Source organism: Seriola dumerili, unplaced genomic scaffold, assembly GCF_002260705.1.
Source record: "Seriola dumerili isolate Sdu_G_001 unplaced genomic scaffold, Sdu_1.0 BDQW01000859.1, whole genome shotgun sequence".
Lineage (NCBI taxonomy): Eukaryota > Metazoa > Chordata > Actinopteri > Carangiformes > Carangidae > Seriola > Seriola dumerili.
Genome location: NW_019175114.1, coordinates 868909 through 895918, shown reverse-complemented (window position 1 = coordinate 895918; position 27010 = coordinate 868909). Strand labels below are relative to the sequence as shown.

Below are 27010 nucleotides of genomic sequence, written 5' to 3'. Positions count from 1 at the left end.
ACCTGTGGGTCAGAGAAGACTTCCTGGATGCTGTGGATTGGTCCAACAGGGACACCTGAGCCCTCGAACCTCCTCAGCCAATCAGCTGTCTTCCCCTGCAGAAACCTGACAGAGAGAAATGATTAGAAATTGATTGTTACTTATAAATAATAATAAAATAACATATTATCAAAATAATCATCATCGTCTGTTTCTAACCTACACACTCATGCTTTTACTACAAATGCTTGTTGAAGCACTTGTTTAATATATCATCTGTATGTAGGGCTGCAGTGATTCGCCCATCAATCAATCACTTGATCAAACACAGATAATCTACAAGTATTCTGATAACTGAAAAATCACTTTGGTCATTTTAAGCAAGAATAAACATTTGCTGTTTGCAGCTTCTCACATATAAAGATTTGATGCTTTTTGTGACAGTAAAATGAATCTTGTGATGTCTGTTTTTAAAAAATCTTTTTCTTCTATTTTATAAAAAAACAAATGATCAGTTACTCGAGAAAAAAATCAGCAGATCAATCGATAATGAACGTAACCATCAGCTGTGTCAGTCATTATCATTATTATCATTTTTATTATAATGATAGTTTGTCATGTAAATAAAAGGTCAGAGGTCGTGCACAGGTGTCACTGAGTAACATGATTAATGTGTGTGTGTTGTGTTACAGAGCTCATCAAACAGCTGACGTTCAACATTACACACACGGTAACACACACACACACACACACTGTAACACAGTAACACACACACACACACACTGTAACACTGTAACACAGTAACACACACACACACACACACACACACACACACACACACACACACACACACACACCTAGCTGCACCAGCACACAGACTGACAGACTTCAGGTCAGAGGTGCTTCCTCATCTCCATTTTACTCAGACAGAGAAACTATTCAGCAAACAAGAAACTGCTGTAGTACTGTGTGTGTGTGTGTGTGTGTGTGTGTGTGTGTGTGTACAGAGAACCTGCAGCAGCCTCAGGGTAACACACACAGCTGTCACCAAGAAGAGGTTCACGCACAACTCTGATCATATAAAAGATTTTTTGAACCTGTAACTGAAGTTTTTTTTCTGCACACGACACTCATCAAACAGCTGTTCATCTCCACGTCCAGCTGTTACACATCAACATGGTGATTCATGATGAGCCTCAGTCCAGTGTTCCCGCTCTTTGGGCTCTGTGTTTGGTCTCCGCTGCTGAGGGAAACATCTGGCTGCTCATTATTCAGCCTTAGGTTGATGCTTGGTCAGTGTGTGTGTGTGTGTGTGTGTGTGTCTGTGTGTGAGTGTGTGTGTGTGTGTGTGTGTACCTGTGTGTCAGTGTGTGTGTGTGTGTGTGTGTGTGTCTGTGTGTGAGTGTGTGTGTGTGTGTGTGTGTACCTGTGTGTCAGTGTGTGTGTGTGTGTGTGTGTGTGTCTGTGTGTGAGTGTGTGTGTGTGTGTGTGTGTACCTGTGTGTCAGTGTGTGTGTGTGTGTGTGTGTGTGTCTGTGTGTGAGTGTGTGTGTGTGTGTGTGTGTACCTGTGTGTCAGTGTGTGTGTGTGTGTGTGTGTGTGTCTGTGTGTGAGTGTGTGTGTGTGTGTGTGTGTACCTGTGTGTCAGTGTGTGTGTGTGTGTGTGTGTGTGTCTGTGTGTGAGTGTGTGTGTGTGTGTGTGTGTACCTGTGTGTCAGTGTGTGTGTGTGTGTGTGTGTGTGTCTGTGTGTGAGTGTGTGTGTGTGTGTGTGTGTACCTGTGTGTCAGTGTGTGTGTGTGTGTGTGTGTGTGTCTGTGTGTGAGTGTGTGTGTGTGTGTGTGTGTACCTGTGTGTCAGTGTGTGTGTGTGTGTGTGTGTGTGTCTGTGTGTGAGTGTGTGTGTGTGTGTGTGTGTACCTGTGTGTCAGTGTGTGTGTGTGTGTGTGTGTGTGTCTGTGTGTGAGTGTGTGTGTGTGTGTGTGTGTACCTGTGTGTCAGTGTGTGTGTGTGTGTGTGTGTGTGTCTGTGTGTGAGTGTGTGTGTGTGTGTGTGTGTACCTGTGTGTCAGTGTGTGTGTGTGTGTGTGTGTGTGTCTGTGTGTGAGTGTGTGTGTGTGTGTGTGTGTACCTGTGTGTCAGTGTGTGTGTGTGTGTGTGTGTGTGTCTGTGTGTGAGTGTGTGTGTGTGTGTGTGTGTACCTGTGTGACAGTGTGTGCAGCAGTTGTTTGCGGTTTTGGACTCTCAGCTTGTTGGTTTTGTATCTTGGCTCCTCTGTGAGCTGCACCAGCTCCAACACCTGCACAAACACACAAACACACAACAACAGAAACACCTTAGCAACACTAGATTCTTATAGATGCATGTACCTGTGTGTGTGTGTGTGTGTGTGTGTAGATGTGTGTGACTTAAACTCACTTTGGCTGTTTCTTCAAAACAACATTAAGACTTTGTCAAACACTGATCACAATATTGAAGTGTAACATTAACAATGTGTGTGTTTGTGTAGGTGACACAACCCACCTGACAGACTCTGACGAACTGTTTGTCGTTGCCGGCGGCTACGACAATGTGTCCGTCTTTGGTTTTGAAGCCCTGAAACGAGAGACGAGACGGAGACACAAGAACATCAAACACCACAAACCTCTGGAAGCAGATCAAGACCAAACACCTCAACTACTGCGAGAGAAAACATTCTGACTGGATCTGTGCATGACCTCATCTTCTTCTTCTTCTTCTTCTTCTTCTGTGGTTTAATGAAGATAACTCCACCCCATCGTCTTGACGTGCTTTTAGAAGCTGTGTCAGGAGGTTCAGAGGTAGCAGAGACGCTGACTTTATGTCGTTGACTTTCAAAATAATTTTCATTAGGTGGATCCTTCCCAGCAGGTAGATATGAAATTTACTCTAATGAAATAGAAGGTTGGGTGTGTTGGGGTGAGAGCACCGAGGTTCATCTGACTCCCTCGTGAGTTTTAAAATAAGTTTAATAAGCTGACACGCGCCTGAGGAAACCTGTTTAAAAGGCCAGATGGTGGAGGACCAGTTCTTCTTCTGTTTTCTTCTCTTCCTCCTTCCCTCAAGTCCTCTTTCTTTTTCCTCCCTAAACGTCTTCCTCTGCCTTTACTTTCTCCTCCTCTTCCTCTTTCTCTCTCACAATTGCTTGTAATAAAAACTCGTCGCCACATGAAAGGAGGTCGAGAACTGCTGTTCTACATCACAACACACACACACCACTAACCACATCCCACTGCTGTGCGTGTGTGTGTGTATTCAGACCACTAACCCTTTAGTCACACTGCACTCAACGCTCTGCTCTGACCGCCGCCTCTCTTTCATCCCCAGCCTCAGGGACTTGTGGGTAACGCAGTCCACAGGGGGACTACGATGGGACGTTCGCCCCCACAAAACCCCAAACGGTCCTCAGACAGGGCAGGCGGAGCGGTCAGGTCGCGGCGGAGCGACTTCTGCCCCCTGCTGGCTGCAGATCAAATCCAAACCCCACCGACCTCCAACAGAACCGTCAAAGAACCGAAGCTCCTCCTCCATGTTCAGGTATTGACATGTGAAGCTCTGCTGAGCGCGTTAGCATGTTTTAAATCCAAGTTTTAGCTTCATCGGACATTTTCTGTCTGGTTCAGTCTCAGTCTTTCCAACATCTGACGATCTTATATCATGGACAGTCACGTGATCTACTTTTCAGATGAATCAGATCACCTCATTAAAAGTTTCTATATTTAGATATTTAATTTTTAAAGTTCCGTCCCTGTTAACTGTAGTTGGCGAAGGCAGTCCTTCGCCAAGCTTGGCGTAGCGCCACACGTACCAGGGCAAAGTGAACTGTCAAATCAAAACATTTGCATATAACAGCTCATAAATAAATAACAGCGCTGTCCAAACGAATCCTCTGTGTGAGCTAAGCTCAGTGATTGGTTGCGACACAGTTTGTAAACAGAAGGCAGGATTGTGGGTAAAGAGAAGCGACGAGCAGACAAACAATCTGAATGAAGGGGCGGAGAGATACAAATCACAACTTCCAGTCTGGACATTCACAATAAAATCTCTGCTTTTAGCATCAACAACCAAAGTCCAGTCATTATTCAGAGCCTCCTCTCTTCTGATTGGCTCACCGACCTGTTGTTACCTGAGCTGCAGAGAGAAGCGAAGAGATGTAAAACTATACTGAGATGAACCACAAATATATGTTCTGATGGATCAACACTTCAAATAAAACACAGAAGAAGAAGAAAATATGGAGCCTTAACACCACAAATACTTCATCTTCTGGATATGAAAACTTCAGATAAAACAGCTGAAGTGTAAAATATGGACCTTTAATATTTGCTCTAAAAACCGTCAGTTCCTTTAAGGCTTTGAGGTCGTAGAGCTGTTTCTTTTCCACTTTTGTGGTAAAGCAGAGAAACGTTGATTACAGTCCTGAGGTCCATACACAACATCTCAGTCATGACGTTATCTCAACGTCAGTGATAAATAATGTAACGCACAAACATTTCTTTAATAAACCTGGTTTATTTTCTATTTGGACGTTTGAACTGAACCATAAAGTTGACGTAGTGCAGCTGCAAATATTATATTAATATTTTGTCTGCTGAGGCCGTAACCTTTCGTCCTCCCTGGCTGCAGCGATCCTTTCATGCTTGTCTTCTTTGACACGGTGGATGTCTCACTTCTGAGAGACGTGAATTGACCCGTCTCAGAAATCAGATGTGAACTTGAAAAGCGTCGGCGGGTTCAGATGATTTCTTCTGCTCTAATATCTTCCTCACAAAGCCGCAACCGCAAAACACCAATAATTCTGTTGTTTCAACTGTCATGATCTCCAGCAAACCCGCCTGCTCCACTTTCATCTCTCTCTCTCTCCGGCGCCCGGGGGGGGGGGCATTGTGGGTAAGGTGGTTCACACGAGGATTAGATCTGAGCGTCGCACAATAAAGCTTCAGCTGGTGAGAGACAACGACCACAACAATCGAGCCACCGCCGCCACGTTCAGATGGAGCGAAACATCAGGAGGAGCTGACAGTTTATCTGAGAGAGTGTGTGTGTGTGTGTGTGTGTGTGTGTGTGATGGTTTAATGTGCATGTCCACATGTGAGTCATGAACCTCCATAATAACACAGTAACATCCCCCTCCCTCAGGCTCAGTCAGTAATGTGAAGCAGACTGGAGACCCAGGCTGGATCCACGCCGATACAAAACATGGCTCTGAATGTTCAGAGCCTCTTATTGTTTATTGAATATTATAGAGTTCGTTTTATTAAACTGAGTTCGCCGACTTAAATATGTATTAGATATGGAAGGAACAAAGGACGGGAGAAGAAGAACAAAGGGTCTCATTCGTCTTGCTTGCTGGTTCTGATAGCTGGTTCCACTTTGGATCCCCGTCCTGGTCGACAACACGCACAGATTCGTTAAAGCCGCGACAACTGGTGGTTTAGAAAGTAGTGGTAAATACCAGCATTGACATTTCATAACCTTTTAAGTTGTTGTTAATGTTGTTCTGTACAACACGGCCTTTTGGTGAATCTCAGTCCAGTGTTCCCGCTCTTTCAGCTCTGTGTTTGGTCTCCACCAGCTGCTGAGGGAAACATCTGGCTCTGTAGCTGCTAAATGCTCCACTGTGTTCCCCAGCTGCTCTCTGACTGAGTCAGCGTGCTCAGCAGGTAGAGGACAGAGGCTGATTACAGATGTTTCTCTGAAGATGATGCTGTGAGAGCGGAGAGTGTGAACCAGAGCTGAAGTCACTATAAAGCTGTGCAGGTCCGAGGGGAACCACCATTACAGCCACTTTAAGTCTCATACATATTTTATTTGAAATGTCTCAGTGTTTCAGGTTTGATTTGTTTTCACTCTACATCTTCAGTGTTGATCTCCACGCTCTTATTGTGAAATACTGTGTCCAGCCGACGCCCCTGTGTGCTTTGAATTTTTGTGCCGTGCAGCAGAGTAAATGATTCACGTTTTAACGACACCGCAGAGAAGCTGAGGGAAAAGAGAAATGCATTTTCACTCGAGTCTCTTCTGTTTGTAATGAAAATAAAAACGTGATCCGGGAGAACTGAGCGAGGACCGAGGAGAAATTAACTTCCATATTCTTTTGTATTTTATTTTCAAAAGCAGGAAACTCAAAGAAGAACTGAGGAAATATTTCAGACAAATATAATTTGTTGATTGAGATTAAAATGTGACACAAAAACAATTGATGTTGACACATAAAAGATAAAAGATAAATGTGTGTGCAGTTTGATGAGGAGATAATGAGGGATAACAGAGAGAAAACAGGAAATGACTTCCATACAGGAAACTGTGTGACAGACCAACATGACAGTGTTCAATTGCTTTATAATTGTGTATCTGAAAGTGACTCCGTCGTCAGCTCGCAGGACTTTCACGAAATGTCCCTCGACTCTTAAACAGAATATTCTCATTTTTCAAATGTGTTTGTTTGTTTAAAAAAAGGAGCAAGAGACAGAACGAGGGATGAGTGAGTGTCCAGGGTGTTACCTGGTAAGGTACGATGCTCTCGTGGGCCGTCCCCCATCGCCTCGCCTCCTTCCCCGCGTTCAGATAGTTAGCAGCAATATGGCTGAGGCAGGAAACCTGAGGGAGAGAGAGGTGGACTGGTGTTAAATCTGAGCTGTCATCAGTCTCTCCTCGCCGCTGCTGTTGGAGGTCGGCGCTCACTCGCCGCTCCCTCCTGAAAGAACTAAAAACCACATCCCTGCTCTCTTTCCTCCCGACGCTGCCGCCACAAAGCCACCGGAGAACAGCCAGCGGCTCACCTTCAGCCCCGCGGCGCCGCTGAATTTACAAGCAGCTGAAACGTCGCGAATGGCGAACGAATCGGCCTCGAGTCTTGTTCCGAGTCGATCCTCATCCTGTTTCACCCACAGCTCTGTGGCAGAAACATGCTTCACACATACATAGTTCTTTTGACTCCAGCAGCTTGGTGATGTATTAATGTGATGTAGTCTGACACCAACGTTCCTCTAACCTCCATCAAACCGTTTTTCAGTTTTAATGGTGAAGATTTTGTCCTTCGACACTCTGTTGTTTTCTAATGCTTTTGCGGCCCAGGAAGTTCCTTTAATGTGGTATTTGTGCTCATTGTTGACATTTACTGAGCCCATGGTGACGGCAGAGAGCGGGAGAGAGCGGAGGCAGAGGAGGATGAAGAAGAGGAAATGCATGATTAGAAGGGGAACAAGAGAAGAGAGGCAGAAGATCAGAGGTGGTCGTAACGCTTTAAAGGATGTTGACATGACGGAGCAGAGACAGACTGACACTCTGATGGGTGGTGCCGTCAGTCACTGCTCTGTTTAGAAGCTCATATTATTCTGGGTTTATACTGTCAAACCCACAGCAGGACCTGCTCTCTCCCTCTAACTACAGGCTGTACGGGATACATCCAGCTGATGCTGAGAGACGCCGGGCCGACCGAAGGACAGTGTCGCCACATGTGACAGAATTCTGACTTTGAGTCGCCATCACAAAGACACCGCTGTCGTATTAAGGCGAGCATCAGTCATCAGCGGCAGACATCAGCTTTGAATCAGCTGGTTCAGTTTCCAGTCCAACATGACACTAAGAGATGAAGTACAAGAGAATTGGAGGGAAAATCTGTAACAAGTCGTTCACGTGGCGAGAGGAAGTAGCGTCCACAAACTGAGCGGTGGTGTGTCCACGACATGAGGAGGAATAAAGACGCTCAGAGCAGCGAAGGGAGACTTTTACATGTTGGCAGGTACAAATGGTAGAAATGCTGTTCAGTGTTTAATAACCCTTTAATAACCCTGTAATAACCTTTTAATAACCCTGTAATAACCCTATAACAACCCTTTAATAACCCTTTAATATCCCTTTAATAACCCTTTAATAACCCTATAACAACCCTTTAATAACCTTTTAATATCCCTTTAATAACCCTGTAATAACCCTGTAATAACCCTTTAATATCCCTTTAATATCCCTTTAATATCCCTTTAATAACCCTGTAATAACCCTTTAATAACCCTATAACAACCCTTTAATAACCTTTTCCTATCCCTTTAATAACCCTGTAATAACCCTGTAATAACCCTTTAATATCCCTTTAATATCCCTTTAATATCCCTTTAATAACCCTTTAATAACCCTTTAATAACCCTATAACAACCCTTTAATAACCTTTTAATATCCCTTTAATAACCCTGTAATAACCCTTTAATAACCCTGTAATAACCCTTTAATATCCCTTTAATATCCCTTTAATAACCCTTTAATATCCCTTTAATATCCCTGTAATAACCCTGTAATAACCCTGTAATAACCCTCGCCCTCGAGTTTCCTATTTACACACGATCCAGCAGCAGTGAAGTAGAAACGGCGACTGGGCGATTAATCAGAAAAACAAGATAATCGAGATAAAGCGATTATTGTGCCGCATTCTGTTTCACAACAGATGTTGAGTCACACTTCCAATCACCTGATGTCGACATCAGACCACAGCTGTAACATAAAGACTGAGTGGAACTTTTTCTATCTGATCAACACCACAGACGTTTTGCTTCTTTCAAGGAAACTATAAAGCTTTGTGAACAATTTCTAAAACTATTTCTTCAGTAACTCTTTCTAACCCTAACCCTAACTTCAGAGGCCTTCCTTGGAAATATCTAATCATTTACAGATAAATACCAGCAAAGTTTTAGGAAATTATGAGGGAAATACCAGACCTGAAAAAGTGTTAGCGATTTATGTTCTGCTTTGAACGAACCCTACGTCCTCGTGGACGAGGACTACCTTCTTTTTGGAGCAACAGATGCTCAGGGAAACTTCCCCTCGGGACTAGTCCGCTGAAGTGTGTATCTTCTAAAAGTTGCTTTTCTTCTGCACAACTGAGCCATTTCCTCTGCAAACCGCAACGATTTAGAGACGTCTCGCGCTGAACTTCAGACTTATGACTTTTCAGCCTCTGGTGTGGAGCCTCTCCTGATGTTGAAAGCGTTTTCAGGACCTGCAGGCAGCTCGTAGAGGTACGGCTGTGGACTGTGATTGGTTTGTAATGATTAAATTTCCCCTGACAAGCAAACCAAACTCACTTAAACCCGTCCACATGGATTCAGATCCACGGCGGCTGTGTGCTCTCATTGTTCCTGGTCGAACCGCTCTGCGGTCGGCGTGCCTGTGGTCGCAGCACTTCATACAGGAATGCACCATGGGATATGGGGAGGGAGGAGGGGGGAGAGGTGGATTGTGGGTATTTTATGTGTAGCAACCATGGGAGTCGACCGCAGAGATCGAGACCTCGCTGCCTCGAAAACCAATCACTGAATTTCACTTTTGATTTGTCAGGTTGAGTTTGATCAATCTATCAATTTATCTCTATGCCCATCTATCTATTTACCTGTCTACTCTAATCCATCCATTTATCTGTATCTATCATAAACTGTTTACCTATTCCAATTCATCTCTTTCTATATGTCTACCCCAATCCATCAGTTTCTCTCCATCTATCCTAACCTACCGATCTATTTTTCTTAATCCATCTTTATCAATCAATCTATCATTTCCTGTAATCTCACTGTAACAATATGATCATTGGGTACATTTATGAAGCCATATAAAGGGCATCTATGTGGGAAATTCACACTATAACGTTGAATCATCGAGGGACTCAATAATTTCCTCGGCCAGCGGGTGGGAAGTGGAGTAGGAGAGAAAAAGACGATGTGGAAAACACACGGAGCAGATTTACACATCATCCAGGTATCACTGTCAGAACGAGGAGGAGGACGAGGTGGAAAAAGAGTAAGATCAAAGAGCTTTCTGTTTCTTCTTCTGAAGAGGAAAAACATCTTCAGCTCCTGTTACAGTCACAGTGAACGCTCTTCCTCAGAAACCTTTCCTTGCCTCACGTTTTCAGCAGGAAAAGGATTTCTCTTTGTTTTTATTGTAAACTCCATCTGTAAACTGAATTTCTCTCCGGAGGAACATAAAGTTTTGAAATGATCTGAAGTGAGTCGCAGCATCTTTCCCAGCGGAAGAGCTGAAAAATGACAATATATGAAACATAAAACACGCTTTTAAAAGCAACACTGTCACACAGGCAGCTCGTCCTGACACCACAAATCAAACGCACCCTGGGTGTCTTGAATACTTCAGAGTCCAGAGCGACGAGCATCCCATCCGTCTCCGAGTCCCGGGCGGCTTTAGGATAACGTATCGTTTGATTTGTTTAAACAGTGAAACACTCAGAGAAATATTGATCACTTTGTTTAAACTGTTCAGACTTTTCAGGATAAATCAACAGCTTGTTTAAATACCTGCAAGTTTTCAGGACTCGTTATTAGTCCAGGTTCAGTCACACAGTCAGTAAAACAGGAGACACTTCTGCTTATAAACACCCCATCGATCAGACAGGCAGCGTCAGCAGTGTGATTTACCAGCCGAACCTGAACACAACACTGTAAACCAGCAATAAAAATATGTCCTATTTAGGTGACATGTTAAATACAAAGTGGAACTTCTGCCTCAGTGAGGTAGCGCTGTAAACTTCCTGTTAAGGTTTGTCGGATCTTAAGACGAGGTAGAAATCCCACAATGCACTGCAACACCGGGTGCAGAGAAGAAGAAAGAATCTGTAAAGATACTGAATCTCCTTTTATCCAGAAAAGATCTTCTATTTATTTATTATTTATTTATTTTCCAAAAATAAACTTGGAACTGCATAAATAACCCAAATTTGTTAAAGGTTCAGGACACGTGGGCTGAAATGTGATCTGATTGGTTGGTTAAACAATTAAAGTGATTTAATAAACTGGCTTAGCTGCTGCCACACACACACACACACACACACACAGTCAGCTGTTACCTGTGAGGACAGCAGGTTGCAGTCGATGTGAACCCCTCTCCCCGTCTTGTGTCGTTGCAGCAGGGCGGCCATGACAGCTCCGTGTGCGTACAGCCCCGTCGCCAGGTCTGTCATAGCGACACCTGGACGCACCGGCTCCCCGTCCTGCCAACAGACAACTCTGCGTTATGGTTTATTAAGTACACATCTGGTAACTACACACATTTACTCCTCCTTTAATAATGGACTTTCAATAGTGAGAGGCACAGTGAGATTTCTGACGCTTACTAATCATCGTTATTTTGCATCATCATCATTTGCATCCATAAAACGCAACACACTGCATGGTGGGATTGTCAACAGGAAGTTGTGTAAGTGTCACGGACGATGGTGTCCCGGAGGACGTCAGGTGTATTCATTCTTGTTACGCATGTTTTCTCTACATCATCTGCGTTTTTGTATTTGTTGCATTTCGGGATTTGGTTTCCGTTTCCATTAACGTTTGTGCTGTTGCTCTTTTTGTCCTTCGGGAGCCACCGTAGTAAACAGATTAAAAACAAAAAAGAAGAGGAGGATGGAGTCTGACCTCGGGCCCAGTGATGTGCATCATCCCCGACACAGCCGAGGCGATGGAGTCATAGCCAGGACTCTGAGACTGAGGACCGGTCTGTCCATAACCTACACACACACACACACACACACACACACACACACGCGCACACACACACACGCACACACACACGCACACACACACACGCACACACACACACACAGGTTATTGCCTGTGTGCCAGTGGGCTGGTTTCTCTCTGACCGGAGAGGAAACACAGCGGGGAATCAAACCGTCGGCCTTTCAGCGTCTCCTCTTCCAGGAAAACCACATTCCAGCTGCTTGTTGAGTCTGCCGCTCTGACTAAACAACCAGATTGATTTCCTAAAGAGTCCAGACTGTGGTCACTTCCTATCAACAAAAAAACCATTCCCATAAATGCTTTTGAAATGATAACCAGCCCACCGACCGGACGAACGTGCACAGCTCTGAGCGCGGAGGACAGTTGACTGCAGAGATATAAAATGGAGGAGGTGGAGGAACAGAGTGAGTGATGAGCACCGAAGTGAAGGAGCAGTCCAGATCAACAGGTGGAACATCACCTGTCTTTCCTTCAGCTCCAACAAACACAGACAGGTAGAAGAGGCAGGTGTTATTAGCGCTGAGCCTAAAAAGAGGCTGACTCTACCTGCATGTGGTGGTTATCTTTAGCTGCTCTTGTTGCTCCCTCACATCTGCTCTGCTCTTCATGAGTGACTTGGTTGGATGTAGTTTACTGACATCCTGACGCCTCGATACATCTACAATCAGTGTTGGAGCAGCAGTCATCAGATGTCAGACCCTTCATTTAAACTGTTACTTATATCCAAACATTTGACACAGTAAGTGACGTCTGTTCCCGGTGGGAAGTGATCTTAAGGCTCTGACCGACCTGCTGTAACTGAGACCAACACAGAACCTTCACTAAATCCAGGTTCTGGTCCATTAACAAACTTTCCGCTGTAGAAACAAGCTTTTTTTTTTTTTCTTTCATTACAGTTTTGGGGGATCAGGACATGAATCTACGAAGCGTCCTGCTCAGGATGAAACCAGGCTGTAAATCTGCCCACTGCATCCAGCTGCTGCAGCTTAATGAGGCCTCCTGGGTAATGTAGTCTTTTCTTTTTTCCTAAAGGATGGGAGGAGGAGGAGGGAGGACAAAAATGTGGGAGTGATAAAGCTGCAGGAGAGAGAGAACAGTGGGGAGAGAAGACACCAAGGAGGAAGAGTAAAGACAGAACAGAGAGAAAGGTAAACAGAAAAGAAAAGGTGATTAAAGACTGAACATACAAAGTTTAGATGCTTTAAAAAAGTGATTATTGATCTAAAATTACATTTTTATTATTCCACAATAATCTAATCTAAACTTTATACATTTTCATTTACCTTTGTTCCTGAGGGATTTTACTGGTTCCATTATTTTTCATAAACTCACACGGAAACAATTCGACTCTGATTTTGTTTTCATGATCTTGAATAAAACTTCATTGAACCGAGCACTAAAGCAGAGGTTCTCAAAGTGGGGTCCTTGAGGCGGGTCCTGGGGGTCCACAGCAAAAAGGGGAATCACATATCTCCACTATAAGTCCATCCGTAACGTGACACAATGACGGAGTGTGTGAATGTTTCGGTCATAATGTTTCAAACAGTAAAAGCAGAGATCGTGTTGATGGGCGAAAGTTTAATGGGGGTCTGTGGTCTGATGGTTTAGGATCCTTGATGTAAAAAAGTTTGACCACTAAATACTGGTCCCGACATGGTTTTCTTCTGGTCCAGAACCATCAGTCAAGTCCCTCTGCTGACCCATTTATTTTATTGATCTGTGTTGGTTCATCATCTTTCACACCGACAAACTGAGCCGAAACAAAAAACAGACGTTTGCAGATTCTGGAGGAAATGAGGAAGTTTGGCTACAAAACTACAAACCCCATAAAAACACAAAGTACACATTCACCACAGATCACAGAGGCCTCACAGTGTGGAGCTGGTAAATGTGTTGGGGCCTCAGTGACTCCAACATGAAACAGTGTGAAGCTAGATAAGTGGGTTAATCTGCTGCAGAGAGGAAGCCTTCAGACGGTCTGTCTGCGACATCTAGTGGCTCAGTCTGGGAACTGCACACTGAAGAACATGGAGACTGGACCCTAATTCACCAGCACTGGACGGGCAACACTCAGATAGTTGCTCTCAAACTCCTCAGATAATAAACCCCTTTACAACAAAGGTTAAGTGTTGGCTAAAAGCAAACCACAGCTGTACCCATTCTAGATCATTGTTAATTAATGTAATTGTTTTGTTAATTGTCTTTGTTTAACTTGTTGTGCGATTGTTGTTTCTGTATATTTCTAGCTAATTGTAGGATATTATCAATTGTGTTGTCCGTTCTGTGCCATTTTAATTGATTAATTACATTATATTTTTAAACAAATATACTTTATTTATTGTATTACTTCATGATCCACTTAAAGCCTTTAATGAGACTAAATAATGAATCTGACAAGTTAAAATAGATGATAAGGAAACAGTTTAGGACCAGTTAATTTTTAGGCATCCAACAGGAAGGAAAAGAAAATTAAATGAAATACAAAAAAAATAAATACCTAATACATAAAATATCAAATAGAGAAACAAAACACAATCCAAATACCTACAACAAAAAAAGAAAAAGAAAAGAAGTTGGTGTGTACCTGCCTGCTTTGTAAAAAAGAAATTATAATTACATATTATTATTATTATATATTATTATTACATGTTAAAGGGGACAGGAGTAAATGGACTGCATTTGAATAGTGCTCTTCTAGTCTTAACAACCAGGAGGCAAATTGGGGTTCAGTGTCTTGACCAAGTACACTTCGACATGTGGACTGGAGGAGCCGGGGATCGAACCTCCGACCCTCTGATGAGGGGACGACCCGCCCTACGAGCCACAGAATTAGAACAGCTATAAACTCTCCATTAGTTTCATGCCTTGATTTGAAACTATGTTAAATTACATTGTTCCGATCAAATAAATAAAGACACTAAAACTGAGTGTCCTTGAATGCACCACAATGGGACATAGGTCACTGACGGCTCGACGGTGATTTCAAACATCCAGCCTCAGTCATGAGGAATCTGATGAACCAGGTCTTGTCTGAACATGAATCACTGCTGATACAACACTGACGTTTAACATCGATGAAACTGCTCATGATCAATAAACGCTGAGTCGACTAATAAACCCGACACCGACTCCGCCTTCCTCGTCTGCTAGTTTCTGCCAGCCGCTGCCCATTAGTCAACCAGCGCAGCAACGTTCCCATGAAACCACATTCCCCTGTTTCTGTGCGACTGCGTGCAGCCGGTCCAGATTATCCGGCTGCCGCAGCGGTTGTGCCAGCAGAGCCACTTCCCGCTGAGGAGAGTGCGACGCCGCCTGTTAACTGTAATGGGCCTTTAAACGAGCCTCAGGCACGACTGAAAACACGGGTCGGTGAAGCGAGATGAGATGAACAACAGCTGGCGGCGCTTCTCGTCCAGGACTGCGAACCTTTACATCAGACTCACGGTCACCGACGTACACGCCTCTCTTCACTTTCTAAAGCTCATATCAGCAGATTCTTCTCAGAACAGATCAGCCTGTAAACTTTGCCCTCATGGTGCAACATAGAGCCACAGTAATAATCTGCCCGACAGTCTCTGCTTGCTCCTGTAAAGGTGTCGGAGCCTCCGTGTGAGACGCTTCGATCAGCGATTGTGTGTTTTTTAAACTTATTCTGAAGCTGCTGCTTCACTCTTTCAGCCCTGAGCGCTGCGTAGCCGCGGTGTTTCTGGTTTCACAGCAGCTGGGCAGGTGACAGGTGTGTTTACAGCGTCTGAAAGACGTCACAGCAGGAAAGGGAGTGAAAACTGACCCGAGTGTTAAAGCAGATTGTTCACTTTTCCATTGCCGACGAAAGCCTGATGTTAGAGGGTCTTAGCGGGTTTTTGACCAGTGGAAAAGAGGCTTCAGTCAGTCGGTCTGTCAGTACCTGATATGGAGCAGTAGATGAGCCGTGGGTTCACTCTGCTGAGCTGCTCGTATCCTAAACCCATCTGATGAAGCTTCCCTGGCAGGTAGTTTTCTACCAGCACGTCACAAACTCCTGTAAGCTGAGACACACACATTTTTGATGATTGATTGTAAATCAGACTAAAGTTACGTTTCATATAAGTTCAACTCTTTAATTCTGACTAAAACGTGTCGTATTGAAAAGTGAAAGTTGACATCACACATGGTCAGAGCCATAGTGCTGCTGATCTGACTGATCCTGGTTTTAATCATCATTTGTCCAGTTTCAGCTGAGAAGACTTTTATATTTCTCAGAGTGAAGTATCAGACATGTTTTGGTGTTGGTGCAGAACATATCAAAGCAGATCTTGCTGCTGCTGACGTGTCGTACCTGCTGGATGATCTGCGCTCCTCTGGGATGCTTCAGGTCCACGGCGATACTCTGAGGATCAGGCAGAGGCTCATCGTTAAGGCTGGAGCTGCGTTCACTGACAGGATGTTAAAGAACCATGCAGGATGACATGATGACATTCAAATTCACTTCGTAAAAGGCGAGTGTGAACATGAGCCGGGCCGGAACCAAAACACAGCTGGTTTGGATCAAATGAAATCATGAATGAAAGTTTCTGAACTTTAAAACCAAACTCTCACAACATGACTGTGTGTAGAAGAGACAGTGATACGAGCAGTGGTGGTTTTTGGATAAAGCCAGTTGATGACATGTCTCTGCTTTTTATAATGATCAGGAGTGGACAGAAACAAAGTACATTTACTTCAGTACTGTACTGAACTAGTACTGTACTATATTTCTTGTGTATCTGTACTGCACTTAATTATTCTTTTTGGAAACTTCTGGCTTTTACTCCACTACACTTAAAGACAAATGTTGTACTTTTGACTCCACTGCATTTCTATGAAGGACCCTTACTTTGAAGCAGCGCTTTTAGTCAATCTTTTATTTTGAAAAATGTGATAGAATAATACTCTGTGTTCACCACAGGAGAAAAACCAAAGATTCTTCACCAGAGCACCATGGCGTTATCTTACGTGCATGTTCCATGTTATGGCTGCTCTTGTATTCCAACAAACCCAAAACATGATTCAAAAAGTTCAAAAATAAAAGAGCAGTCTGTGAGGAGGAGGGCTACGACTCACTAAAACAAAATAAGCACGCACAGAGATGGCTTCAACTAAAAACTTGGTTTTTATTTCCATAAACAAAAAAACGATCTCCGGTTAACTTTCAGTATATAAACAAATAAATAAACAAATAAAGAAACTAAGGTTGACTTTAGAGTCTTTACTGTTAGCGTATTTAGCGGTCGAAAAACTGTATCATCTCCTCCCATGCCTCACTCAATCCATCAAGCGAACAACACAAAGAAACCAGCTGTGGTCCCTCTGTAATCATGGGCGGCAAGGAGGAGGAGGATCCTAATCAACAATCCATTACAATAATAACAATAAATATTAATTCTTTCTTAATTCCTTTTCTTATTTTATCCATAGAAATTAATTTTCAACTTAATTTACAAATAATCCAAAAACAATTATTATGTTAAACCAATTTTTAACTTAAGTCAATAGGCTCCAACATTCCACATTTTAGAAATAAAGAAAGACTTTAAAAATAAAGAGAGATGTGTTTATCTCGACCAAACGTCATCCCTGACACAAAAAAAAAAAAAGAAATACGAAAAACAACAATGGCTCCTTTTATTTTATCAATTGTGTTTTTATGACCATTTCTATCGGCTCTGTATCATTCTACAAGCTTTTTATTCTACAGGTTCTACAAGTAAGTACGTGCTGTGGAACAATACAACAATGTGTTGACATAATAAAATGTACTTTTGAATACTTCAGTATTTTTAAAATCAAATACTGCAGTACTTTTTGATTGAACAACTTTCACTTGTATTGGAGTCATATTTGACCAGGAGGAAGATGAAGTTGCGTAGAGCTGAACGTATGAAATCCACCTGTGTGGTTCTGCAATGGCGTATTTACAGCATAACAACAAGACTTTACGACAGCGCTGAGTGAGGATCTCTGTGTTACTGTGAGTGTGTGTTGAACAGACTTTCTCCAGCTGCTTTAAAGTGTCCTGACTTACTTTCTTGTTCCTGTTGACGCTGAGGAAATAGGCGCTCTCTGAACTGACGAACGGAGGACCCCAGGCTCTGGTGTCATCACCTGCACCTGTCCAGCAGAACACAAAAACCATCGTACTCAGATAGAAACGCACTATGAAGGATGCAGGATAAAGTGAGGAGGGAAGAAAGGCACAAAGACTCACCTGGTCTCTCCACCTTGATCACCTCAGCTCCCAGATCTCCCAGGATCATGGTGGCGAAGGGACCAGCCAGAACCCTGCAGACATATAAAAACGTTCAGATCCAAACTTTATCTCTGATGCTGCAGCAGAGAGGACTGAGGCTGAATATTACCTTGTCAAGTCTAACACTCTGACGCCCTCCAGTGGTCGAAGGTTTTCTCCTGTTTTAAAAGTAGACAGTGAATCACAGTGAGACATGAGTCAACTCTGATCTTTTTACAGTGAAATCACACAACAATCATGGTCTCATTAGAATAGGTGGAGTTCATCCATTGGGAAATTTCACATCAAACCTGTAGCTTTTCAGTTCAGTATTGTCCATTAATTTAAATTCTTGTTTTATCTATAAATACCAGACAACTGAAAACAGTCACAGTTTTTCATTGAAGCAAAAGCAAAAAAAAAAGACTGAATTTAAAATGACTTCAGACTAAAATTAGCAGAAAATCCTAAAAAAAAGACAACCTGAGGAACGTTTGGCATTTTTAAATTATCAAAATAGCTGCCAGTTATTTTTCTGTCAATCAACTAATTGATGAATCAACTAATCAGTGCAGATCTACAACTGTGGGATAATACAACCTGTGAAAAGGCTGCTCCATTCCCTTTTCACTAGACCCTGTTCCCCACATTATCACTGTTTTATGTTATATCACTTATTTCAGTCAGGGAGAGGGAAACCGGTTTGCATCATGCTGTACTTACCTGAGCAGGTGCTATGGGCCAGTGGTCTTTTATTTTATTCTTTATTTCCCAGGTTCATTTTCCCTCTGTTTGTAATTTTTTTTTAAATAAATACCCCTTTTTAGCACATTCTCCAGCCTACTGACTTGTTTTTTCACATCATCCTTTTAACCCTGACCACAACAATAATACACAACAAAAGAGCGCCTTCAGTGAGCAGTGAATGGTACAAAGATGGCGACTACATTCATTCTCATTAATAAGGTCATATCCATCACTAATAATCAATTATTGTTATTACATTCCACCAAACTGTCTTTGAGGTGTTGATTCTCTTGGTAGCTGCTAATTAAAAGTTATTATTCACAGAGATTTAAGTGTCACTATTTAATATTTTTCACAATAAAAGCTGACATGCATTAACGTTTGAATAAAGACTAATTTTAATGTCTGTCTGTATAATAAACCCTCAGTAACAACGTGGTGACACAGACACACTGAGCTGTGATTATATGAAGCGGTTTGTCTAATTATTAATCTTTTATTTTTCACAGCTGTGAGCTGAACCGTCAGATTCCCTGTGACTTGACACACCTGGTTCAGACTTTGACCCAGGCGGCTCATTAAAGTTCGTGCGGACAGGTAAAGTCGGAAACCTGTATCTTGTCTCCATAGTGACGCTTTGGACCAAGTCCGAACGAGGACAGGTGTGTTTTCACTGGCGGTACCTGCAGCGTTTCATCGTGTGAGCAGCTAGCAGGTAGCAGACTAACGGGGCTGCTAACATTAGCCAGCTAACCTCAGCTCCGGCTCGGTACCTGTCTGTGTGTGTGACATCCGCTGTCCTCCGGCGGGAAATCTCACCGGATGATTCCTCCCGAGCAGCGAGGTGAAACCAGCCGGACAAAGAGCCGACAAACGGCTTTTCAACGCTCTGACACAAGCCGACATCATCCCCACCTGTTAGCTTCAAGCTACAACAAGCGGCGACGCTTCCGGTGCCCGCTTTTCAAAGTAAAAGGCAAGCGGTCTTGTCCAGTTTACTCCGTTATTTATTACCATCACTCCAAGGTCACTGAGCTGAGCATCAGTTTTCTGAAGAGTAAATCCCTGATACGTTTGAAAAACTCATCATTTGTATTTTTTCATACAATGTATTTATAATTAAAATATATAAAATAAAATAAAAACACTTCAAAACCAAGGAAGTCCTTCAACAATACTTCCAGCTGCTCTGTGGGTGTTTCCATAGTCCTCGAGGACTCCTCCCATCATGTGGAAGAAAAAAATATTCTTTTTTAAAATAAATAAGATGTTTAACTTGTTTCTCATGTCTTGCATTTCCAAATCAAGGTTGATAGACGTGTATGTCCTTGTTCTTTTGTGAAACCTCGCCCCTTATTTTGTTTGTCTTACTGGTGAACAACACACACGCACACACACACACACACACACACACACACACACGCACACAGACACACACGTACACGGACTCGTGATTTCCTGTAAGAATCGGCAGGTAAAAGTGAAACTCAAAGTTCAGACTCCATTTTGAATCGACGGAGCAGAAGGAGGGAAGCTGAAGTCTGAGGCAGGTGAGCGGTAAAACAACATTACTCTTATTTTACTGTCAAAGTGTCAGAGTCACTTTTCTCTCTGTGGCGGGAAGAAGAGTCCGAATGAACTTTTGTCCAAACAAAGACACTGAGGAAAGCAGGAAATAACATGAGGTGGTACTTCCGGTTCTCTCCGTCAGAATCAACCGTTTGATTCGTCTGTGACACGACGTTGAATATTCACAATGGACCTACAACTAACCCAAGAACACTGACCAGGTTTTTATACTATTTACTTTATTATACAGTGTGTGTGTGTGTGTGTGTGTGCGTGTGGGCGTGTGGGCGTGTGTGTGTGTGTTATCTCACAGTCAGTGTTACTGGTTTCCCTCTCAGACTGACTGAAGTCCAGAAGATGAGTGATGTGGAGGAAGAGGAGGACGGAGCAGAGTCTCCAGTCCCCAGCTGTCTGTCTGTGAAGAGTGACCGGTCCAAAGAACCTCTAAACTTCAGTAATGAACCTGGACCTTCACACTCACAGTAAGACACTGTTTCTACTGTAGAAAACTTCAGACAAAATGATCTACTAATAGATTTATATTCATGATGATGAACCATTAGAGCTGATTCCATTTTAAACTAAGTTGGATCTTGGGTTTCCTCACCAGAATCTACTGATGGTCTTTCTGTAGCAGAACAACTCAGATCCTCCATGTCAGAATTTACACCTTCAGAAAATATTCATTTGTCTTTGCCCTGATGTTGAACCCTCTTCCACTGGTGCTGTAACAGGTCTGTACCTGAGGAGAGCGTGAGAATAAGAACAATACTGAAATAATATGAATGAAACATGTTTGTGTTTGCAGAGGTGAGTCCTACAGACAGAGAGCAGAGTCTCCAGTCCCCAGCTGTCTGTCTGTGAAGAGTGACCGGTCCAGAGATCCTCCTCTGTTCTTCAGGAATGAACCTGGACCTTCACACACACAGTAAGACACTGTTTCTACTGTAGAAAACTTCAGACAAAATGATTTTCTGATAGATTTATATTAATGATGCAGTTACTGCAGAAACCACCTGAAACTACAAACTGAAATGGATCTTGTGGGTTTAATAACAAGAATCTATTGATTGTGTTTCTCTAATAAAACAACTGAGAAGCTCAAGAATGAACACTAAGAAAATATTCATATATCATGATGAAGTGTTTTTAAAAAGTCTGAAAGCTGTGAATCATTAGTAAGTGGACCTTTGAGCCTGGATCTTGTTCCTCACATAGTAAAGTAATCTGGACAAAGAAGGGCAGAAGATGTTCAGGTGTAGATTCAGACCACTTCTCCACTGATGCTGTTATTTGATGCTTGACAGTAGAGAGTGACAGAAAACATGAAGGGAACGATGTACAGGAAAGACAGATGTGCACCTCAGACACATCTGTTACACGCTGTGTGTCTGAGACTCTTCAGACCACTTCTAATCTCAGTGCAAACCTCACTGACCCAAGCTAAGCTGCACAAACTGATGTAAAACATCAAGGACGTGATCAGCTCAGTCTTAACGGAGGCTTTTACTGTGAAGGAGCTGCAGGAAGTCTTTCATTTGTATTGATAGCAAGCTACAGCCCATCACTAAGTGTTTAATCAGACAGCCAGATAGGGAAAACAAGTTCTTGAAGTTATTTTTTGGGCATGTTGGGCCTTTATTTTGACAGCCACAGTGAGAGAGAGGAGGTGACGCAGGAAAGGGCCACAGCTCAGACTGGAGCCTGGGCCACTGCAGTTAGGACTCAGTGTTAACGGTTCGCTCTGGAGCAGCGGAGCCACCGAGGCGCCCCGAAGAGGAAACAGTTGATTAGTGTTGAAATGAATCATTTTAATTCAGACTGAATGTTGAATTCAAACAGAAAAGAAGCTGCAGTGACGAACCTTCATGACTCTCAGCAGTTTGTTTCCACTGTGGACTGAGGGAAATGTGCAGAGTGAACAGACTTGATGCTAAAAGTCTCTGCAGGTCTGTGAGCCTCCAGCTCAGTGTTCACTCCAACACGTTAACATGAGAGCTGAGAGGAAGCAGGCTACGCTACACAGCTGCTGCACATCTGGACTGAACAGGACTGAAGTCCCTGCTGCATCACTGACTGACAGCTGATGAAGTGAGTCTCTGTAAACACTCGTTTATCTCCTCTGTTCTTCTTCTCTCCACAGATGGAAGTGATGATCGTTCTAAAGATCTGACGGAGGAATCAGAAGAAGTGGAGATGACTCTCAGTGCTGCAGTCTGAACTGATCTGAGAACAGCTCCACCATCATCCCTGTGACTCCTCCACCTTCCACCTGCACCAGAGTCTCAGTCTCAGGAGGTTTCGGTTCTGCTTCTTCTTCTGGATCACCTCCAGTCGAGGCTGGTTTGGGAAAACTTCTAAAAATCTTCAACAGTTTTTGTATTTAATATTTCACTTTGTCTTGATGCTTTGAAACATGTGACCATCAGTCTGTGCTGAAACCTGCAGGTTATCAGTTAATGTTTGTGTTGTAGCTCCATCTTGTGGATCGATGCAGTATTGCAGCTGCCTTCCTTTAATCAGACAGACTGCATGTGAAGAGGAATCCAATTAGTTTAAGTGTGTTTGTTTTTCATATATGTACAGAACGCTGATATTACATCACAGTGGAAGTTTTAAGTTTGTGTAATAAATAAAGTCATTATTTTACATGTCCTCTCTGGATTTCCTTTGACTGAACTCAACATTCACATTTCAGCTGCTGGATTCTCCCAGGACTGAGATTCTCTCCGCTGCATCTGCAGTCTCAGCTCAGTGCAGTAAACACATGAACTCTCTTGATGTGCTTATTGGACTGATGGTCTTCAGGCCCGGCAGCTTCCATTATTGGAAGTTTGCAGTTATCCCGTATTAGAGGAAGCGACCGCTGAACGCCTCCAGCCCTCGGCCAGAAACTGTTTCTGTAAAACTTCCATTCGTCAGCCTCATTAGACTCAGAAAAGTTCAAGTTCTAGTCAAGGCTGATGATGGATTACATGCGTTTTAAATAAAATAGACAGAGACTTTTACTCAGGTTTTACTCAAATGAAACCTCTGACCTCTCTGACTTCACAGGGGTCAAGGGTCAGCACCTTGAATCATTTACAAAAGCATCCTAACCAATAAGTGACAGGCAGCTGAGCAGTGAGCTTTACAGCCTCTTCATAAAGTAGAACCTTGATGCTCACAGGTTGGTCAGACCAATCAATAATTAGAGATAGACCGATCAATAATTGTCCTCACATAACTGTCCACAAGTTTACTTCCCATGCAGAAGCCCCACCCCCCAGCACAGGGTAATCCAAACTCTGGTTTAAACTGATTCAGAGTCAGTGTCAAAGTGAATGTATGATGTGTAAATGAAGCAGGAGAACCGGCTGCGTTGGTCAACACACACACCGTCTCTCCTGGTGGCAGGAGGCAGCTTTGTTGTGTGTTTAGTTGCCTGCTAGGGTTACCATGGCAACAGTCAAACTTTTCCTCTGCAGAGCCAGTTTTGATTTACTTCCTGATCCCTCTCTCTCTGTCTGTCATTGTCTCAGCGCCTCGCTCTTCCTCTGACTCTGACTCGTCGGTTCATTTATTTATTGGTGGAGTTTTTCCTGAGCAGCAGGGACTCGTCCTCAGGCTCTGAGTGTTCGGCAGGAAGGACGACACACAGGTCAGTCACCACTCCTCTCCTCCTGCTGCCTCGCTCTGCAGCAGGTGACTCTGTGGCTCAGAGGCACTCAGGCAGCTCAGGTTGTTCACCACGAGGTTTTATAGTCACAGTTTCTGTCTGAAGTTTCTGATGTCTTAGTGTTAGTTTGGAAAGATGGTGAGTCATGTCATCACATGTACATTTTGTTTAATGAAGTGGATGCTGAAATAGTCTCAACTCTCAGATGGCAGATCCAGACTCTCAGTCTCCAGCTGAGGTCTCAGAGAGGGACCAGCTGTCCACTGCTCCCCCAGCTGGCAGCTGTGATCCTGGGCTGAACGGCTCTGCTCCTGCCCCAGAACCGAGCCTCGATCCCGGGATGGAGAACCGGGACGGCCCTGGGGGAGAGGAAGAGGAAGAAGAGGAGGAGGAAGGAGGAACCGTTACCCAAGTCAGACCTCCTCAGCTTCACCTCTGCAGAGGTGCAGACACCTGAACCTATGATCTGAGCCTTCATGAAAACTAGTGCTAATGCTCTCAGTGCTGTGACCGTGTGATCAGGCTCTAATTTAGATATTTCTCTTTTTCCTCTGTTTGTTTGTTTATACACTTCCACTGTTTATTCCTCCAACTCTCAGATGTGATTGGCAGAGGACGCCGGCGAATAGGAGGTCAGAACCTGAGAGCCGTCAATCACGTGTCTTCACCGGCGGCCGCTCCCTCCCCGACTGCTCGCACCTCAGTGAGTGAACAGTAACAGCAGCCGGACACAGGGGGCGCTACAGTTCAGGCATTTTATATTTAGAACAATTCAATTTAAAAAAAGAATAAACTCAGTGAAGATAAATGTAAAAACAAAGACATCTGTAGATATTGTCATGACTCCTAACAGCCACATGGGGGCAGACAGAACGACTGGGTCAGTTCATCGGACCGACGTCGTCTCCTCCGTCCTCAGTCACCGTTTTCACAAGTTTAATAATTCGTTGCTGGTCCCTCCTCCCCTTCCGCTTTGTAGCCAAGATGGCGACCGTTGAGGATGAGAAGTGTCCATCCGGGTATTTCTAGCGCACTGCGCGTGAACGCTCAAGAGTAGAAAGTGTGAGTGAGGAAGAACGCGAGTAGAGAGGTGATCCAGAGTCTGTTGGAAATGTTCACGCTGGTAAAAATGTTCAAATATATAAATATAAAGAACAAAAACCTTAATAAGCAACTACATGACAAGGTAGTCACATCGTAAATAACCAGGTTGCTGGTTGTGGAAATGAAACAGTTTGATAACAAGTTTATCCATCAGCTTCAGAGGTGATGATAGTGAAGGCTGTGCTCATCACTTGTTTCTGAAACAAGTGACTCTGCAGTGACAAAGATGGCGGACAGTTGCAGACTTCCACAGCTCCGGGATCAGGAGTACAACCCTCGGGACGCTCCTCTGTACGGTGTCTTTAGTGACTATAGGTTGTGTCCAGGTGTCAGGTAAAAGGACGGTGCTGCTGTCCAATGAGGCGAGGAGAGAGATAGCGAAGCAGGCGAGAGCCATGAAGGAGGAGAGACGAGGGAAGCTGGACGCCCGACACAAGTACTTGATCAGCAGGTTGGCAGACGCCGCGAGGCTGGGGGAGGCGGAGGTGGAGGACGCCCTCACCTCTGATGACAAGGTAGCATCACAGTCTCTGAAACTAGAAACTAGAAACCCTCTGTTTGATCTCTGGGTCATTCATGTCTGATTCTCCCAGTTCAGTCTCGTCCATGATTTCTTTGCTGCGAACGGATCCAAGAAGCTGATTTTCTTCTATCAGAATGTGAAGCAGGTAACTTTTCTCACCTTAAAATATGTTTCAATTGATATTAAATCTGAGCACAATGGCGCCTTTTCTCTGTCTCTGGTCTCTCTTTTCTGAAATCAGCTTCTGCGTCCTGTCTTCATCATCCTTTACTCATTATTCCTCCCCGACTATATAGATTATATATCTATATTATATCCAAATTTCTGTCTCTTCTATGTTTTTCTCCCCAGAATCTGTCGTCCAGTCATTCCTCCTCTGTGGACGCCGCGGCCTCAGCTGTGGCTCAGAGGAAACTCTTCCTCACCACAGGGAGCTCCGAGGTAGATCAGTAATCTTTGGTTTGTGTTGCATCTTTTTGTTTAATACCATATGATTCAACAGCGTGAGGACAAGACAACACAGAGTCATCATGCAACTTCACTGAGTCAATCAGCTCTGTGCACGTGTTGACCGATACCTGACTCTGGTTGAGTCTGTGTTGTGTTGCTATGGGAGAAAATCCTGAGCGCTGATTTGTTTGGTGGTTAGCGAGGTGATACAAAACAACTTCAGCTTACAATACATTACATAGCCTGAAATACTATCCATTTCCTGTCTCTCGCAGAGAGGAGCTTGAGCTACAAGCTACAGTGTTAAAGCATTTGTAAATTCAGGTAAAAGTTTAGTTTATCAGTAGCTGAAACACCAAATAAACAGATTAACAATCAGAGAAACCAAATCCTGCAAGGTTTGGATGGTGGGTCCAGGTGGGCGGGGCTTGGTGACTGCTCTGTTGTGACGTCACAAAGTTCCAGAAGTCCTGACGGCTGGTTTTAAGGTTCAGTTTCTGAATAAACATGAAGCTGAACATCGTCTCTTTCTGTTTTTTCCAGCCTTTACTGGAGAAGTGTCTGTTCTTCCTGAGAACCACTGATAAGGCGATAACCACCGCTAACGTGCAGCAGGTCCGTGGTCACACCTCAATGTCTCGTTATGATGAGTTCTGTCAGAGAGGGCGGAGCCTGCAGGATGCACCTGTGACCTACCTGTGTGACGTCTTCATGCTGTGTTTGCAGGAGGTGAACTTCGGCATGTTGGACTGCAGTGACGGCAGCATCCTGAACAGTCTGGAAACTCTGCTGTCTCGCATCATGATACCGGCCCTCAGGTCACAGCAGGTACGTCCATTCACCTGAACGACACCTGGAAGGAGAAGGAACGAGCTTAAAAAGAGGCTTTTCTTTACCCCAAAAATGAAGAGAGTCATTTATTTATTAAGAAAGCTTCTGAGTCCATAAAAGATTTCAACTAAACTTCACACAAACTTTTACACACGTCAGTCAGCTGCAGGTGTGGCCGTCACAAACCCAAAGTAAGATGCTTCTGAATTAAGGCAGCAGGTGAGATGGTTGTGTTTGGATTCAGAGACGAGCTCTGTGACGACTGTCGGACAGGAAGCCGAGATGGTGACGCAAGGCTTTAGCTGCTTCATGATTTGAACCCGTGTTTTTATTCTGAGTCCAGATGTGGGGCTCAGCGGAGGAGGGAGCG

General features: G+C 43.7%; 3 protein-coding genes across 4 annotated transcripts in view; 1 reads left to right on the top strand and 2 right to left on the bottom strand.

The window, feature by feature from the left end:
• Nucleotides 1-19567, bottom strand: part of sugct (succinyl-CoA:glutarate-CoA transferase) — a 58573-nt gene extending 39006 nt beyond the window's left edge. For both annotated transcript variants that reach the window (XM_022766495.1, XM_022766496.1), the window contains exons 1-12: nucleotides 19279-19567; nucleotides 17889-17937; nucleotides 17738-17811; nucleotides 17555-17640; nucleotides 15830-15880; nucleotides 15419-15539; nucleotides 11407-11498; nucleotides 10842-10985; nucleotides 6497-6592; nucleotides 2498-2569; nucleotides 2176-2273; nucleotides 3-105 (exon numbers count right to left, since the gene is read on the bottom strand). In XM_022766495.1, the coding sequence (XP_022622216.1) occupies nucleotides 3-105; nucleotides 2176-2273; nucleotides 2498-2569; nucleotides 6497-6592; nucleotides 10842-10985; nucleotides 11407-11498; nucleotides 15419-15539; nucleotides 15830-15880; nucleotides 17555-17640; nucleotides 17738-17811; nucleotides 17889-17937; nucleotides 19279-19414 (1122 nt within the window). In that variant the 5' untranslated portion in view covers nucleotides 19415-19567. The remainder of the gene's footprint in view (nucleotides 1-2; nucleotides 106-2175; nucleotides 2274-2497; nucleotides 2570-6496; nucleotides 6593-10841; nucleotides 10986-11406; nucleotides 11499-15418; nucleotides 15540-15829; nucleotides 15881-17554; nucleotides 17641-17737; nucleotides 17812-17888; nucleotides 17938-19278) is intronic.
• LOC111237425 overlaps nucleotides 1-27010 on the bottom strand; it is a 395546-nt gene that overhangs the window by 222382 nt on the left and 146154 nt on the right. The window lies entirely within an intron of this gene.
• The window catches only part of LOC111237426 (dynein heavy chain 5, axonemal-like), a 41677-nt gene continuing 38604 nt past the window's right edge, over nucleotides 23938-27010 (top strand). The window contains exons 1-7 of the mRNA XM_022766517.1: nucleotides 23938-24175; nucleotides 24332-24435; nucleotides 25163-25351; nucleotides 25430-25504; nucleotides 25711-25800; nucleotides 26353-26424; nucleotides 26536-26637. Coding sequence (XP_022622238.1) covers nucleotides 23938-24175; nucleotides 24332-24435; nucleotides 25163-25351; nucleotides 25430-25504; nucleotides 25711-25800; nucleotides 26353-26424; nucleotides 26536-26637 — 870 coding nt within the window. The remainder of the gene's footprint in view (nucleotides 24176-24331; nucleotides 24436-25162; nucleotides 25352-25429; nucleotides 25505-25710; nucleotides 25801-26352; nucleotides 26425-26535; nucleotides 26638-27010) is intronic.